A 16,650-nucleotide genomic window follows, 5' to 3' on the forward strand; every position below is an offset into this window, starting at 1 on the left:
TCTCTCTCTCTCTCTCTCTCTCTCTCTCTCAGGTGGCTCTCACATTGCTGGAGTGGAGTGGTCAGTCTGTCACTGACTAGTATGTTCTGTAAAGCTCAGTCCTCACACCTCTCCACCTGTTTGCAGCACGTGTTGTGTGGTCTGACCAGTTTGATTCCAGCTTATTTGATCTTTTCTGAAAAAGAAAGTGCTCTGACTCACTGTGTCTAATTAAGCTGTCTGTCAAACTCCATATGGTACATACACATGCATATGAAGTTGTCCATATGGGGCACAGATTGGGTGTGTTGTTGCCAGTTTACAGATGAATCAATCTTCCCTTGTAAGGGTTACTACGATAAATGTAGGGCTTGTTTTGCCACATGGTAGGCAGCAAAAGTCTAGACAGGAAACCTGAACATGCTCTAGGTATTTTTGTCACTTGATGAATTCATGTAGTATCTCATCATGTTTTCTGTACCCCACTCTCTGTACAAATGTGTCTGTATGTTTTGTGTTTACAGACCAAAAGGTCATCTCAACAATAAAGACCATTTTGAAGATGCTTGATGGCTGTATGTATTGTCCTGTTTAATTTTTACTTAGAAAATGAGAAAGAACAAAAAGGTAGGTTAGAGGATATTAAAAATTAAAGGATATGATGATTATTAACAAGTGATTATTCACTCAGAGTTTGCTTACATTTAAAAAAAATCTAAAAGCAGATACAAGTGGTACAATTTATATGTGCCTCAGTGTCTTTTCAGTCACATCTGCTCTTTGAATGTAAACTTTTAAAAGGCATCCCCATACTTAGCAGACACTTTTCATGTAAAAATATTCCCTCTTTCAATGTTTTGATGATAACTTCTCTCAAGAGACAGCATCTCCCACCAGGCTGTCACTCTGGTGACCACTTAACATCACAGTGCATCTCTGATAACCACTCAACAGCCAACAGAGTTTCTCCAGTGACCACTCAACAGTCACAGAGCTTCTCCAGTGACCACTCAACAGTCACAGAGCTTCTCCAGTGACCACTCAACAGTCACAGTGTTTCTCCAGTGACCAATCAACAGTCACAGATTTCCTCCAGTGACCACTCAACAGTCACAGAGCTTCTCCAATGACCACTCAACAGTCACTGAGTTTCTCCAGTGACCAATCAACAGTCACAGAGCTTCTCCAATGACCACTCAACAGTCACAGAGTTTCTCCAGTGACCACTCAACAGTCACAGAGTTTCTCCAGTGACCACTCAACAGTCACAGAGTTTCTCCAATGATCACTCAGCAGTCACAGAGCTTCTCCAGTGACCACTCAACAGTTACAGAGTTTCTCCAGTGACCACTCAACAGTCACAGAGTTTCTCCAATGACCACTCAACAGTCACAGAGTTTCTCCAGTGACCACTCAACAGTCATGGAATTTTGGAAGATAGATCTTCGGTTATACAAGCACCTTAGCCCTACTTGATGTATAATATCCTGCATCGTCTCTGTTTTTTTCTCTGTTTTTTTTTTAACTGTAACTGAAATTACTGCAGTAAAATACCTTACCTCATATGCTCATTTGTACACATAAACTATATGCTGGACTTATTACTAATGTAATCTATTTACTGTACTCTAATGCTTTAAGTTATTAATCATGCACTAACTGAAAAACTGTAAGAGGGCTTTCTGTGGTGAAATGCCTCACCACATATTAGCACTAACTATCTCAAGTTATCTTCTTTACCTCATGCAAATCTGCCCACCTCCTTGCATATTTTATATGTCTGATCATGTTTTGTCAGCATCCTTGCACCCTTGCAACCATATTCAATGCACGCAGATTTGTACTGGAAAAAATACCTAAAGAGAGCTTGTACATATCGAAAGCTTTTTTTTTTTTTATGTTTTTTCAGTTTTATTTATTTTTTATGTAGAGTTAAATCCTGTACGCTGAGGGTAAACCTAACCAGAGCCAAATTCCCTGTTTACATAAGCATTCTTGGCCAATACAGCTGATTCTGATTCAAAACTTGACTCAAAAAAATCATTATGTTATCAATGTGTAATATATATAATATTGCAATACATGGATCACAATTTACGTTATTCCATTACTGTTTAAACTATCGCATGACTCCTATTGCTCTTCGGATGGACGTTATCTTTCAAATATTAGTCAATTTATGTCAATTTGTGAACACAAATAGTAGCCTATCTTTATTTACAATGTTCAATAAAACAAGAACATTGCTGTAGATCTAAAAGGAAGAATAGTAAGAAAATAATCCGCTGGTAAGACCTCTTGTTTTACATTTGTGTAGCTGGTCCGTTTTCAACTTGTCAATAAAGTTTTTTCAAACAAACATCGTGACGTCACGACACACAATGGCAGCCAGTGGCACAGCTGTAACGGTTCTGACTCCAAATGGAAGAAGACAAACGGTTAAAGTAGCGCCTAACACGCCTTTATTACAGGTAAAACACTTTTAAACAACAATTCATGTTATTCAAATGGAGAGTTTGTCTTATTTTGTTCCTTCGCATCCAAACCGGACCAAACTAGTTTCCCCTTTGCTAGCTTATGTGGCTAACAGCAGTTAGCCAGTGACAGATCAGTTTCTGATTTCGAGGCGATGGAATAAAATGGTTCTTCTGACTCGAGGAAAAAACTTCTTCTGTGACTTTAAATGTGTATTTTCCATTTTTAGGTGCTGGAAGATGTCTGCAAAAAGCATGGATTTAATCCCGACGATCACGGTTTAAAGTGGGTATCTGTTGGCTGCTGTAGCTGTCAGAGAGTTGACATGAAGCAAAATCAAATTTAGCTTCCGTCCTTTACTGTGATGTTCCAGAAAAATGATCCATGAACAAAGATTGAATGTTAACACAGTTGATCAGGTTTAATTTGTTGTTTGTTGTTAAGTCTCAGATGTAACAAGATGAGATCAAATAAACTGGCAGGGCTGCTGACATTTCTCCAGTTTAATCTCTACTTTCAGCAGCAGTTCGTTGATAAACTGTAAGACTACTTATTAAGTTCTGATTTTACCGATCAATAAATAGAACAATGGCATCCTTTTATGTTTTTGATCTTCGTGAAATTTGTAAGTGGAGCATGATAAGTCATCAGCAGTGGGGAGTTAAATTATTCAGTTAATGATAATATAAATACGCAGTTTTTACTTTGATAAATCTCTTTTTATTTCAATAAGATTAAAGTTAAGGAGAACATCATCCCTTATTTGATGTGCTGAGGGATAAAATCATTCTCTTTTTGTCTTGTTGATATGACAGTCGAAGGCAGAAGTACCAGAGTAGAAATTTTTTGCCAATTTCATCTTATCATAATATGTTTTATCATATAAGTAACTTTTGAACCAGTCATGCTCATCTGAACTTTGTAATCACAGGTTTCAGAGGACTACTGTTGACCTCACGCTGCCATGGAGGTTTGCTAATCTTCCCAACAATGCTAAACTGGAGATGGTCGCAAGTACAAGGAAACAGGCTGCAGCAGAAAGCCAGGTTTGTCATCCAACTCTCCAGATTTGATTAATTATTTCCACTGAAAAACAAGTCATTAAAGTTATTTGTGCACTTTATTTGTAAAGCTAAATATGTAAGGACATACTTAGGTGTTTTTTGGCATCAACTGACAGTAGTAGTTTTATACTCTGGGCTTAATTAGGGAAATTGGCATGTGGTAATCCCATAATTACCTTTCTCTGTCATTGTTTTCAACTAGCTGGCTGACTTCTTCAAGCAGAAAAGGTAGCAGGTTAATCATTCAGTCAAATCCAACAGACCATTGCTGGTTCCAAATCATATTAGTACATTTAACTTTACTTAGGACTAGAGATGCACCGGTTATAAAAATTAGGGCTCATGCTGGTACTAACGGTAGGGCGATATTGTTTTTTCAGGGCCGATAACAATACCAATTATTTGTAGCTCATGAGACCAGTAATTAATATTTGGAACCAATATTTATTTATTATACGACTGGGCAATTATGCCAAAAATCAAAAACGTGATTAATTGAACTTTTAACCTCTGATAAGATTGATGAACTTCTATTCCATCCCCCACTCTGTTTGTGTATTTGTATAATTTTAAAACAAATAACTGAAATGAGCATGTGATTTATTAGCAATTTATGGTTATGGAGAGAGAATTGCAAGGAGAAAAATTGAAATAATTGACATGGCAGGTTTATGTTGGTTAGAGGCTCTAAATGCCAGTTTTGATTATTTTTCAATTAATTCCCCAGCGCTTGTTAATTATGACATACAAAATGTTCTTAATGAGGCACAATACTAAATATTGGTCTCGATAATCAAATTGAATTGTTAGGACACAATAAATAAAAATCTGCAACTGATACTGATTCATGTCCACGTTATTTGTTCGTCAGTAAGGCCGATATCGGCCCATACTGATGTTACATTGATGCATGTGTGCACCTCTACCTAGGACTGTAAACCAGGAAACCATGAAGGTATCTGAGTAAGGCTGGCCACACAGCATATAAGGTAGATCTTACATTATTCTAAAAACCTGGGAGACATCAGCATAAGGAAAAATTCCAATGATTATTCATCTTAAAATCTTCTGTGTACACACATAGGCGACTCAGCCAGACTGTCAGACCATTAAGACCACACACCTGCCGATCTGCTAGCAACCTTGCATATTCATGTGACTTCAGGAGAATAACAAACCTGTATGTCTATCAGTACCGTTGGCTTGCTGTCCCTCCACCACAGGCTGCCCTGGCATGCATTACAGGTGCAGAAAAAAAATTGTAAAACAATGTAAAGAATCAGGAAGAAATCCTGGCTGGAATGAAGGTACGGCTGTGTTTATGCTTTTGAATGGTGAAAGTATGGATAATCCAGCTTGTAACCCTTCCTGGTCTGCTCGCTCTCACTGGTTGTTGTGGGTTTTCTGTCAGAGGCATTATAACCTAAAAACGTAAATATCAAACGGGCTTGATATGTAAGATTCGGGGTCTGGGAGGTTACGACTAGACTTGGAGCTGTAAAGTAATCGTGTTGACGCCACACACTTGAGAATAATTGAGACACATTGACGTTTGTGATGAGGCTCCGTGATCATCATGGGAGGCAAATCTTTCCTCATATTGGGCTTAAAATCCAGTAGAGTGTGGCCAGCCTAAGACATCAAAAGTTTGAGAGTAATCTCTCAGAGGTGTTTAGTTGGATGTAACATCAAATAGAAGTTTGCTCATCCTGAAGGTAATTGTGGTGCCAGGTTGCTTCAACATAAGAATACAAAACACATCAAGTGTAACACAAAAGGGCAACAAATATCGGAGGATAGAAGAAATGTTGAAGTTTATAATAAAGTTTTAAGTGGATTAGGGCTAAGGGAATGAAACCATGCCTAAAATGATGTAAATTAAGCAAAAAACACTGAGTAATGAAGTAATGACATTGTTGACAGAAGTATTGGCAGTGTGATTTAGAGGAAATAAAAATATTTGAAAATTAAAATTGCACACATTAAAAGAACAAATCAGAATTGTTACACATGAATATAGACATGGCATGTTATTAGAAATGCAATATTTTGCATAAGTTGAAAGTAACTTGTAATTAGTAATTAATAATTCATTAGTAATCAATAACTAACATAATATTGCAAGATTTTGAAAAAAAAAAAACAGTGCACATAAGATATGAAATTAATTGTGATTTGTCATCTGCCTGAACATACCTGTAGAGATTAACAGAAGTGGCTATCACTTTTTAGGTGATTTCCCAAACCCATACTCCTAAAGTGAGCTGAGATGTGCCTCTACTTTCACACTGTGAAGTAGGTATGGGTGCAATAAAACCATGCAAATTGCAGACAATCTGAGCCGCATGGACAAGTGCCAAGACTGCAGTGTCAGACAACCTTCAAGAGGCAAAACACAAAAGGAAATATCTGCAGGAAAGAAAGGAAATACCTTTGCTTTGGTAACACAACAGAAAGTGTGGTAATACTTGTGCTAGACTATCAGTATTATATCACATGGATGAGAGATAAAATTCCCAGACTATCGATTAATAACCCTTTACTGCGCTCTGAGTATATGTGTGTTTTATTGTCAGGACCTGGAAATGAATAAATTCTCCGTCTGTATTCCTGCGCTCACTCTGATCTGACCTGCATCTAAAAAAACTCTTTGTTGTATCTGAGCTGTAGTTTCCATTGACATCATGGCATCATAATCTAAGCAATAAAGTTACGGCTGGGTTTCATCTGTTGTTCTTGTTCATTTGATGGATGGTTGACTGTGGATACCTCACATCTTTTATATGCTCAAACACACACACACATGCTCTAATACCACACACAGGCACAGTCTGGCTCTTCCTCAGTCCAGACTGGTGTGAGTGAGCGTGTCATGTTTGGCTGTTGACAGCCAACAACTCCTTTCATCTCTCCCGGTGTGCAGACGTGCAGTGTGCTGTTTGTGCTGGACAACATGGTTGTCGAGTAAACATAAACAACTGATAGAATGAGTCAGAGGGAGAAAGCACAACAAAAACTCGCTCTGATGCCTGCTGTTAGTCATTACCACACTGAGGTAGGCCAACATGTGCAGCTTAATCAAATTTGATTATCAAAGAATTTTCTTCCTGCAAAATGGCTTTAACACTCGAGAGATTTGGTTTCTTAGAGAAGTCAGTATTAAATCCTGTGTAAAAAGTAAAAATTCTGTCTTCAGGAAATGTTTGTAGTTTTGCATTCACGGGTCATTGCAGGGTTTTACCATGTTATTATTAGCACTTTTGTCATTAGTAATAGTCATAATGATTGTAATTAACATGCAGCCATTTAAATCAGTATTTAACACCCCTACATTTTACAAGTATTCAGTATAAAGTGTAGAGAGTTAGACTCTTTTTTTCTCTTTAGCATGGTTGATGTTTGATGATGGTTTGCTGTTTGTTACCATGGTTTCATGTCCTCCAGGTCCGAATTGCCCTTCAGATGGAGGATGGCTCTCGGCTCCAGGGATCCTTCTCGTGTGGGCAGACTCTGTGGGAGCTGCTCACACATTTTCCCCAGATCAGGTGTGTTTATGTAGATACACATGTGTAAGGCATATTTATGTTTTTACTCTTCACCGTTTTAGGGTATGCGAAGACTAGATTGAAAGAAAGTTGTTTGAAACTTATGTTCTTTTTTCTTGCTAGATTTGAGACTTTTTACTTTACACCCATAGTGATTTCTGTTTTTAGATGTTTCAGGTTCAGGTTACTTTATGTCTATCTATAGCAAGATTTGTTCTGCAGCTAGTGCACACAGTTACAAAACAGATGTGATATGAGAACACATTAGTGAGAAAGAGAACTACTATTTACTAAAACATAAAAAAACATTTAAAATGAGGGCACTTTAGAGAACAAAATCTAAATCAGAATTGATACAAAAGTATTAAAATAAATCATTATAAAATCTGGTGTTTAACATGCACTTCAGTACCTATTTTTTCCATCTAAAAAGCTGACTACAGCTTCCAGGGAGCCTTATATAGCAGTATAAAGTGCTGTAACACCTGACTATATCTACTATATAACTGTAAGAGCATGCAACTGCCACTGTTGCACACTGCACATGCCCTAACGGGATTTTAAATTCCCCCGGTTCACTGTTTATCAAAAGCAGCCACTTCACCACTTAGAACGTGCTAGAATACATGATGATATAGACCAGATGGCATGGTTTAGTGCCACTCGCTGACTGCTTTTCTCACTCATTAGGTCATAACTGTGCATTTAAAGTGTAAGTGAACCCCCGGCTCAGAGCTGAATCCGCCCACCTCCTAATTCAAAAAATGCCCAGAAAGTTAGCAGTTTGGTACTGAGAGGAGGGAGGGGAAAAGGATGGGGTTTTCCAGTTGAGGCAGGAGTGACAGTGATGTCCCCTTGCCAGAGAGAGACACAGACAGAGTCCCACAACACTGCTGCCTCATAGTGATCTTTCAAAGTGAAGGAGTTGTTGCCTCTAGAGTCCCCTGATGCAGGGGCTATAGTGTGGTGGTGGACCGTGGTGGTTCTGAGCGCTACCTGTTCGGGTTCTTCCTCCAGCAGCGGCATTACTACAGCTGGAGCTCTCAGAGCCGAAGCAGTGCAGTAGAGGATGGGAGTGGTCTCTGAATGGTAAAGTCAGCTAGAGGTGGTAACGCTCTACCTTTTATATAGAGTTTGTGACATAGAAACCGACCACATAAGCCCCACCTTTTCAGAAAAGATTTTTCAAGGCAGATGTCTGTTTGAGCTAATTAAAAACCATAAAATCCAGATTTTTATCTTGTTGCAAATTTCAGCGATGTGTTTTATTATAATTCAGTAAATTACCTCAGTGTACAGATGAAAAAAATGTTAAAGTGTTCACTACTTCTTTAAACAAAACAATGAGTACACCATTAAGCACATAAACCTTGTGGAGGGCTGGTTTGACTGAAAATACTCTTCAGTTAAAGACCACAAGTGAAGCAGAGGAGCACAGTGATAGAGATGCGTGGGCTGTCAGTCTGTCTCATAAAACTCATCACAGCCTGAGCTCAACTACCATACTATATCTAGTAGATGTGCAAACTCAATGTTTGGAATGGTCTTAAAGAGTGACACATCTGCACAGAAACGACGCATTGTGGATTTAACAGAACAAAATTGAAATTGTAACATAGGAGGACAGTTTAAACCTTTGTCTGCATTAATCAAAAAGGATGAAATCTATGCACGCAATATTTTTTTGTTGGATACTTTATCATGAAGAGCGTCAGTGTTAATTTCACCCACTAAAACTATGACTTAAAATGTTGACTAGCTGGACTTTTTCATGAGGAAGACAAGACTAAGATTAGCTAAAAATACATTTCAGTGATAGAACTGACAAAAAGTAAGTTCAGCTTTCATAAAGGAGACTAAAACGAGACTAAAACATTATTGATAGACTGTTGGATGTTAAAAAGCTATGATATTTCTATACTTTGCATTTAATTGCTAAAAACACAAGGAGAGATTGGGTAGGGAGCATTCAAGGTATGTCAGTATTTTCTTTAGAGTCTGTTTTAAATGTATATTAATCTTACTTTATGGCTAATTAAGTATGTTTGACAATGTTTTTTATAAAAGTAACAACTAAAACTGAAGAACTCTTTATTGGCTAAAACAGGAATAAAACTTTAAGAGTGAAAATGACTAGAATGTGACTAAAACTAAAAGGTATTTTAATCTAAAGACCAGTACTAATTTTAAAGTAGCTGCCAAAGTCAACACTGCTGACCTTAACAAGCTGTAGAGATATTTGCACTAATTATTTATTTATTATTAATTTATTCATTAATTCATTCTTTCATTCATTTTGGTCCTAGAGTTGTTTTTACCCTGGCAGTTCTACCACCATGGGGTTTTCAATCAAAACAATGCAAAAGCTAAAAACAAAAAAAAGTTGAGTTGCACTGCTCCCCTTCGCCCACCCTAGCTGCATACTACTTGCAATGCATTCTGGGATCACTTGCAGTGTTAACAAGGAAGGCGTCTATTGACAGCTTTCTCCCTCATGATGTGAAATTAATCAGTACAACAAAAATGCTTGGTTACTCTTATGTAAAATAAGTCACAATGAATCAGTCATTAGGAAAGTATAGTTCAGTAGATATCACAATTTGGCCAAAAATGACCCAGGAAATTATGTTATGAGGCTAACGATATCCATTTAAGCCAGAGTAAAAGCGAGTTTATGGTCAGTATAAATCACTATGTCAACATAGACATCTCTTCAGCTTGTGGAGCTATTTTTTTCGTAATTAGTGCAGAACATTGTAACCAAAAACCTCTGTTCAGAGGATGAATTTAAAATCATGAGGATCACTGTGCAAAGGGTGGCACTCAATAAATGTAGCTGTCTGCTGTAACTGTCCAATATACAGAGATGCTAGGTAAAGCTGTGACTAGCCATCAGCTGACTAGACCATTAAACATTATGGTTGAAGAATTTCTTGAAGTTGTATGACCAAACCATGACATCAAAGAAAAAGACTAGATTAATTTTACTTCAACATAATAAAATGAGGTCATTTTTGGAACATTGATGTGAAGGCATTTATTAAAAAAGTAGAAGAATGGCATTAAACCAAGGGCTGGGACACAAATCTGAGACACTTCACATTACCTTGAAACAAGCATGCAAATGTGTTTATTTCATGACATTGTAGTTTTGATATATTTGAGCATACTAATGAAAATTGCTCATTCCATGCACATATGGAGTTCATACACAAATGTTTGACTGAAAACATAAAAGAACTTTCACATTGGCTGCAGATAGCAAAGACAGCAGGTGGCCAGATGCTGTAACAGATAAAGTTAAATGTTTTTCCTCTCCTAGCTCTATGCTTGGTTTGTGCGTATTTTGTGATGGGCATTACAGCTACATTTAATTGGTGCTTATTTTGCTAGAAACTATGAGCAAGCCCCTTAGAAAGTAGACATGCAGAAGCACACATTTAAGTACAGAAATATGAAGGTTGGCATTGTGCTGTAGTCTATCCCAAATATGTCAACCCTAACAACTTTCAGATGCACTGTATGATGATGTTGGAGGAATTATGTAGATTTTTATGGCTGTCTTTACCTCTTTCGTACTTAACTTCACAGCTCCAGTTAGAGAATACTGTTGGTCCTTAAAAGTATGGACGAGTATTGTCCACCTTTTGTGTTTGTTAGCTTGAAGTTTCCACATGGTTGGAAAGTGATTATTGCACAGGAATGAGTGCAAGCAAACACTACAGGTGCATCTCCAAAAATTAGAGTATCATGAAAAAGTTCAATATTTTTTATCACTCTTTTCTGAAAGGCCACTATCAAAGCAACCTGGGCTTCCGTTACACCTGAGCAGTGCCACAGGCTGATCGCCTCCATGCCACAACACATTGATACAGTAATTCACGCAAAAGGAGGCCCAACCGAGTATTGAGTGCATAGAAATCAACATACTTTTCAGAAGCCTGACATTTCTGTTTAAAACATCCTTTTTTTATTGTTCCTATGTAATATTCAAATTTTTTGAGACACGGAATTTGGGTTTTTTTTATCTGTAAGTCATAATCATCAACATTTCAAGAAAAAAGGCTTAAAATATTTCACTCTATGTGTAGCAAGTCTATAAAATAAATGGGTTTCACTTTCAGAAAAGAGTGACAAAAAATATTGAACTTTTTCATGATATTCTAATTTTTTGAGATACACCTATATATGAGGTAACATGCCTCCTTTTGAGGTTTGAGTTCACACACACACACACATAGATATAGGCAGCTGTTACTTGGTAGTTCCAGCTGTGAGGTCCCAGGTGCTCGTGCATCCAGCCCTCATCTCATCTCTATTAAATGACATCACTCTCTACATCCTGAACCTTTTCCAGGGAAGTTACGCTTCCATTAAATGAATGTTACCCCCACACCAGCACTAAAGCTCTGGGAATGCTGTTAACAAAAGGGAGAAGCTTTGGTTTTAGAATAAACGAGAACAATAATAAAATATTTATGGTTCATTTAGTTTCTATGCAGGACTGTGCACACATGGTTTACACATGCAAGCAGCGGGACACGGCATCGGATGAGGTTTGATTGTAAAATCACGGCTGAACAAGGGAAAGTCACTTCTGTGTTTTGTTTGTGTCACTTTTAAAGCCAATAAAAATAATTTCCCTGTAATTTAATCTGTTGTTTTTCCTGTCATTATCTGATTCCAGTGTGTCGGAGCTGTCAGAGTCAGGATCCATGCCTGTGTGTGTTTACATGAGAGATGAGGTACACAGGACTCTTTTAACTCTTCCCTTATTAAACAGATGAAAATGAATTTTATTATAAAAAAAGCTGTGTGTATCTGTGTATTTGTGCAGGTGAGTGGGGAAGAAGCACTTAAGAAAGCCACTCTGAAGTCTCTAGGTCTTACAGGAGGAAGTGCCATCGTCAGGTAGGATGTTAGTGGTTACGCTTAAAAAGAGCACCACGCTGTTGGTTACATTTTTCACCCTTAAGCTTATGTTTCCATTTCTGTTTCAGGTTTTTACTCAAAAAGAACAAACCACCGGAAGAAGAATATGGCATGGATGCAACTCAAAAAACAGCTTTGCCAACATCATTAGTTGCCAAGGAAACTACGCTGTGCCCCTCACCTCACCTGCATGCTGCTCCATCACATCCAGAGACGTCCACAACAGAGCTGCCAACTAATGATTCAGTACCTGATAGACCAATGGAAACGCAGCCTGCACCATCTCCAACCTCTGTCACAAAAACACTCCCTGTTCAACAGGAAGAGGTAAAAAACTCCCATGATGCTGTGCGGCCAAAGGTTCCTCCTGAAGACAGAGGAGTTCCAGAGGAGGACGGTGAGAAAGCAGGGCCATCAGGACTCAACTGTCACTCATCTTCCTCCTCTTCTTTTATCCCACCCTCGGCTCCCTTCATCCCCTTCTCTGGAGGGGGTCAGCGCCTTGGGGGTCCAGGGGAAAGTGTGGGTGGGCGTTCACTTTCTATATCCACATCATCTTCATCTCTGTCAGCACTGAATGCTGTAGTAGAGTCGCCCAAAGCCAAAAAAGCCAAATCCAGCCATGGGTCAAGTGCAAAGGTGAGCCTTAACCATATTAAAAGTTCAAATTCAGACAGTTCTCACAGATGTAAGATTATAACATCTTTTTCTCATGATGAAAAATAATTTTGCCATACATGATAAATGGGGATGCACAATATTATGGGTATGATATCGGTATTGGCAGATATCAGCTGAAAAGGTGAATTACTGGTATTGGCAGATATGAATATTTCTGCGGATATGTACAACCGATATTTTCTCTTTAAAAATCCGCTTATATCAGCTGTGAATATTTGCCGTATGAACAAATAAGATAGTGGAGCTTTAGACTGGGCCAACAGGCCTATGTCAGCTCAAGTCTTTTCTACATTCATCACCATTCCTTACTCTTTAAAGTGTGTTTCAGTGACTGAATTTGTTGATTTCTTCATTCTCAAACTTTGGGATGTGTGTTTTTAATTCTGTATCTGTATTGGCTAAAATTATTTTGTTATTGACTTAAATATGTTTGTTATTATCAGCAAATCGGTTATCAGTGAAATTCCAATATCATTGATTCCTACTAATGAATATTTAGATTTCTTTAAGTATTTTTCTTTTGTGATATAACTAAGAGCTTCAGAACAGAAAGCAAATTTGTGTTGAGTGCTTTATGTTTTCAAACTTCACCAACAATAACTCATATCAGTCAAAGTATGAATTTTATCACTTTTTAGTAAAAGCTAAAATGGAATTGTCTGATTAGTTGATTGCATGGTTGATTCATTCATGTCCCACGAGAGATCTTTTAAATCAAAACTGGGTGTCTTTTTTTTTTAAAAGGTAGATTTAATAGTCACAACACTCACAAAATATCCTTTTTGTAACTATATTGTTGATTTTCCTCTGTTTTGTTTTCTTTTTTTAAGACCTCAAAAAAAAAAAATTGGATTAACTTGCAGCACTTTTGTGTCCTTTTTCCAGGCTGTAATCACTGCCAAACAGCAAGACGAGGAGATGGAACAAGAAGAGCAATACTTGGAGGTAAACCAGCTGGTCAGGTGTTTCTCATCTTTTATGTTTTAATCTCATAGATTTTCAGTGTGATAAAGGCACTGGCAAAGGGTTGTCCCATGGCAAATGAGTTTTCCAAGAGATAACAACAAATGACATCAATTCCTGAGTAGTCCTTAGTGCTGTTGTTCCAGTTAGATAGTGAGGTAATAGTAATAAGCATTAAACACTGTAGATGGTATTGGATTTCTGTTTGAATGGTTGATGATGACACATGTTTTGTTTACCTGGTATGGCAATAGATGATGAAACCCAGATCTTTAGAGTCTATTTTTACCATTTGTCCCAATATTTCTTAGTTTTCTATTTATTGATGTTGGGCAAACATCTTAATAAATTACATCTCTACATCCATAAAAACATACATGTCAATCTAGTCCCAAACAGTTATTTAGCTTCTCCAGTGACCACCCAGCAGTAACAGAGTTACTGTGATTACCACCCTGCATACTTGACCAATGCAGCTGTTTCTGCTCCTGTGTCTTTTAGAGGAATTAAAATAAGGTTAGTGTATTACTGTAGTCTGTGGTTTTCATTTTTGTTAGAATTTTTGTTTTAGCTTATTTTATTTTTGAAAATCATTGATTCATGGTCAGTGGATATCAGATATGATGTAGTCCTTGGAAATGGCAAATTCCAATGTATCTTAAATTCAGTTTTTGAAAATGTTCTTCTGGAGGCCCAAATGGGTGTAGTGGTTGGATCACACCCCAAGTACTCAGGCAGCCTGGATTCAGGTCCAGCTTGTCGTTCCATTCCCGCATGTCTCTTCCCCCATTCTCTCATCCCTGTTTCCACTATTCTCCTCTGAGATAAGGGCATGAAAAGCACATAAATAAATCTTTATTTAAAAAGTAATGACAATTATTATGAAGGGAACTTAAGTACATCCAAGAGCTGCATACCACTGTCAATGTTTGAGCTCCAAACTCATCTCAGATGTTTTGTGGCCCTAGTCAACCTGACTGCTTTCATCTTCGCACATGTACTTGCCCTCATGCAGCCTCAATTCTTAAGTCTCACTGTAAAGTGATACATGTGAAAATGTCAACCTCTGTTCATCACTGACATCCCTTTTCTCTTTCTCTCTTTTCTTCAGCCTATAGAGAGGGAGCCCCTCGTCTACCACCTTGACACATTGTCCCATCCCTCAGAGAACCACCAGGATCTCCCTGACGAGTTCTTCGAGGTGACCGTAGATGACGTTCGCAAGCGCTTCGCCCAGCTGAAGAGTGAGAGGTGAGAGAGAAAACAGCTGAATGTCTGGGTCAGAATACCATGTGTGATATTTAGTCCAAACACCTCGTTGCTGCAGAAACACGCCTGGATCCGTTGTCTTCCTGTTCTGTTTCTAACAGATAATTAGTCAGTGAGGCTTTTGGTCTTGTGGTGTTTTGCCCATGAATAAGCTTTAATTGAATACCAGAGCAATGATGAGAGGCTGAAGGCAGCGAGAATGCCGGGCATCACTCTGTGCTGTTTGAAGATTTTTTTATTTATTACGAGTTTGAAGTTTATTTATTTATAAGCTCTTCTTTGAAACAGATGCAGACGAGTTTACCCTCCTCTCTGAACGTGGTCGTAGCAGACCACAGCTGCTGAGATGCTCTGTGTGTTAGTAAACATGTTCTCATTCATAAGACACCCACACACTACAAAAGCTTCTAAATACGGCACACAGGGAGCAATTAGAAACCCGGCTGTGTGTAGACGTTTATCTTCCAGCCACAAACTGATCACCGTCAAGTTCAGACCTCACCACGTACATCCTTTGTTCTGTGCCGACTTAGCTGGCTGCCTCGTGGCTACTACCCTGTCAATGACAGCAATTACCATGGGTGGAATTAAGACAACCACAGCAATTCATCTCGCGCCTCTGACATGCACGCACACATACACGGCCACACGTAAGTAGCTGTAGAAGAAGTATTTCTGCTCTTTTTTTCTCAGTTTTCCTGTCTCTTTCCTTCTTTGTTCCTCAAGGAAATTTCTGGAGGAGGCACCACTGATGACTAAATCTCTGAGAGAAGCACAGATGAAGGAGAAGATGGAAAGATATCCCAAAGTGAGCAAAAATGACAAATAATCAGACTTTTTTTTTTTTTTTTTTTTTAATTTGCATCTTCCTTTGAATTATACAGACTTTAAATCATTCACCACAAGTATGTGTCCCTAGGTGGTCCTTAGGGTCCAGTTTCCAGACAGATATGTCCTACAAGGCTTCTTCAGGCCCCTGGAGACAGGTGCGTGTATGTATGTGTGCACGTGTGTGCATAGCAAGGAGAGTGTTCATTTCAGCTGGCTAACCACAGGTATGGCTGCAATGTAAAAGCTTTTTTGCGGCTCCCTCACCACATTTATGAGAGCAGCCGCAGCAGAGTGACAGAGAGACAGAAAGAATGAGACAGGTCTGTAATTCTAAGGATTTAATCCACCTCAGACCCAACAGCACCACGACAGCCAGAAAAACAACTAATTAGAGGGAATTTCCATCTGAAAATGAGTGAAACTCCACACAGTGATGTGTGTAGGTGCAGATAGATGAGTGTAATTGTGCTGAAGTTGTTGTTCTGTGTTTGCTTTGTGCAGTTGGTGCTGTGAGGCATTTTGTGAGGAGTCACTTGGAGAATCCGCAGATCAGTTTCTACCTGTGTAAGTTTTCTCACTCATTAATCACAACACTGCCAAGTTCAAAAATCTACCCTGTGGCTTCTTTCTGAAGGGTTGATATTGTTACGAAACTCTTCTTCTCTGCAGCCTGGAAAAATCTTATTGGATGATTTCAGTTTTGTTTTTTTGGCCATTAGTTTTTTGTTTTTTTTGGCCATTAGTTCCTCTCCCTGTCATTATTATCTGTTAATGTGTAGCAGTAGAAGCTAATCATCACTTTCAATCTGTGTTTTTGAAACAAACCTACTACAAATGATGTTACCATAAACTGCATAGTTTAACAAACTGAAATTTTAAACAAAAAATCCTTTATTCTTTGTCTCTTGAAG

The 16,650-nt window shown here is 38.3% G+C and overlaps 1 protein-coding gene across 1 annotated transcript in view; it reads left to right on the plus strand.

Moving 5' to 3' along the window:
• Window positions 1-2,347: 2,347 nt before the first annotated feature.
• The window catches only part of aspscr1 (ASPSCR1 tether for SLC2A4, UBX domain containing), a 39,126-nt gene continuing 24,823 nt past the window's right edge, over window positions 2,348-16,650 (plus strand). Inside the window, exons 1-12 of the mRNA XM_041785491.1 lie at window positions 2,348-2,450; window positions 2,684-2,739; window positions 3,386-3,500; window positions 6,963-7,063; window positions 11,751-11,808; window positions 11,901-11,974; window positions 12,064-12,634; window positions 13,562-13,621; window positions 14,751-14,890; window positions 15,635-15,716; window positions 15,828-15,894; window positions 16,241-16,303. Coding sequence (XP_041641425.1) covers window positions 2,361-2,450; window positions 2,684-2,739; window positions 3,386-3,500; window positions 6,963-7,063; window positions 11,751-11,808; window positions 11,901-11,974; window positions 12,064-12,634; window positions 13,562-13,621; window positions 14,751-14,890; window positions 15,635-15,716; window positions 15,828-15,894; window positions 16,241-16,303 — 1,477 coding nt within the window. The 5' untranslated portion in view covers window positions 2,348-2,360. The remainder of the gene's footprint in view (window positions 2,451-2,683; window positions 2,740-3,385; window positions 3,501-6,962; window positions 7,064-11,750; window positions 11,809-11,900; window positions 11,975-12,063; window positions 12,635-13,561; window positions 13,622-14,750; window positions 14,891-15,634; window positions 15,717-15,827; window positions 15,895-16,240; window positions 16,304-16,650) is intronic.

Source organism: Cheilinus undulatus, linkage group 4, assembly GCF_018320785.1.
Source record: "Cheilinus undulatus linkage group 4, ASM1832078v1, whole genome shotgun sequence".
In the NCBI taxonomy this organism is placed as follows: domain Eukaryota; kingdom Metazoa; phylum Chordata; class Actinopteri; order Labriformes; family Labridae; genus Cheilinus; species Cheilinus undulatus.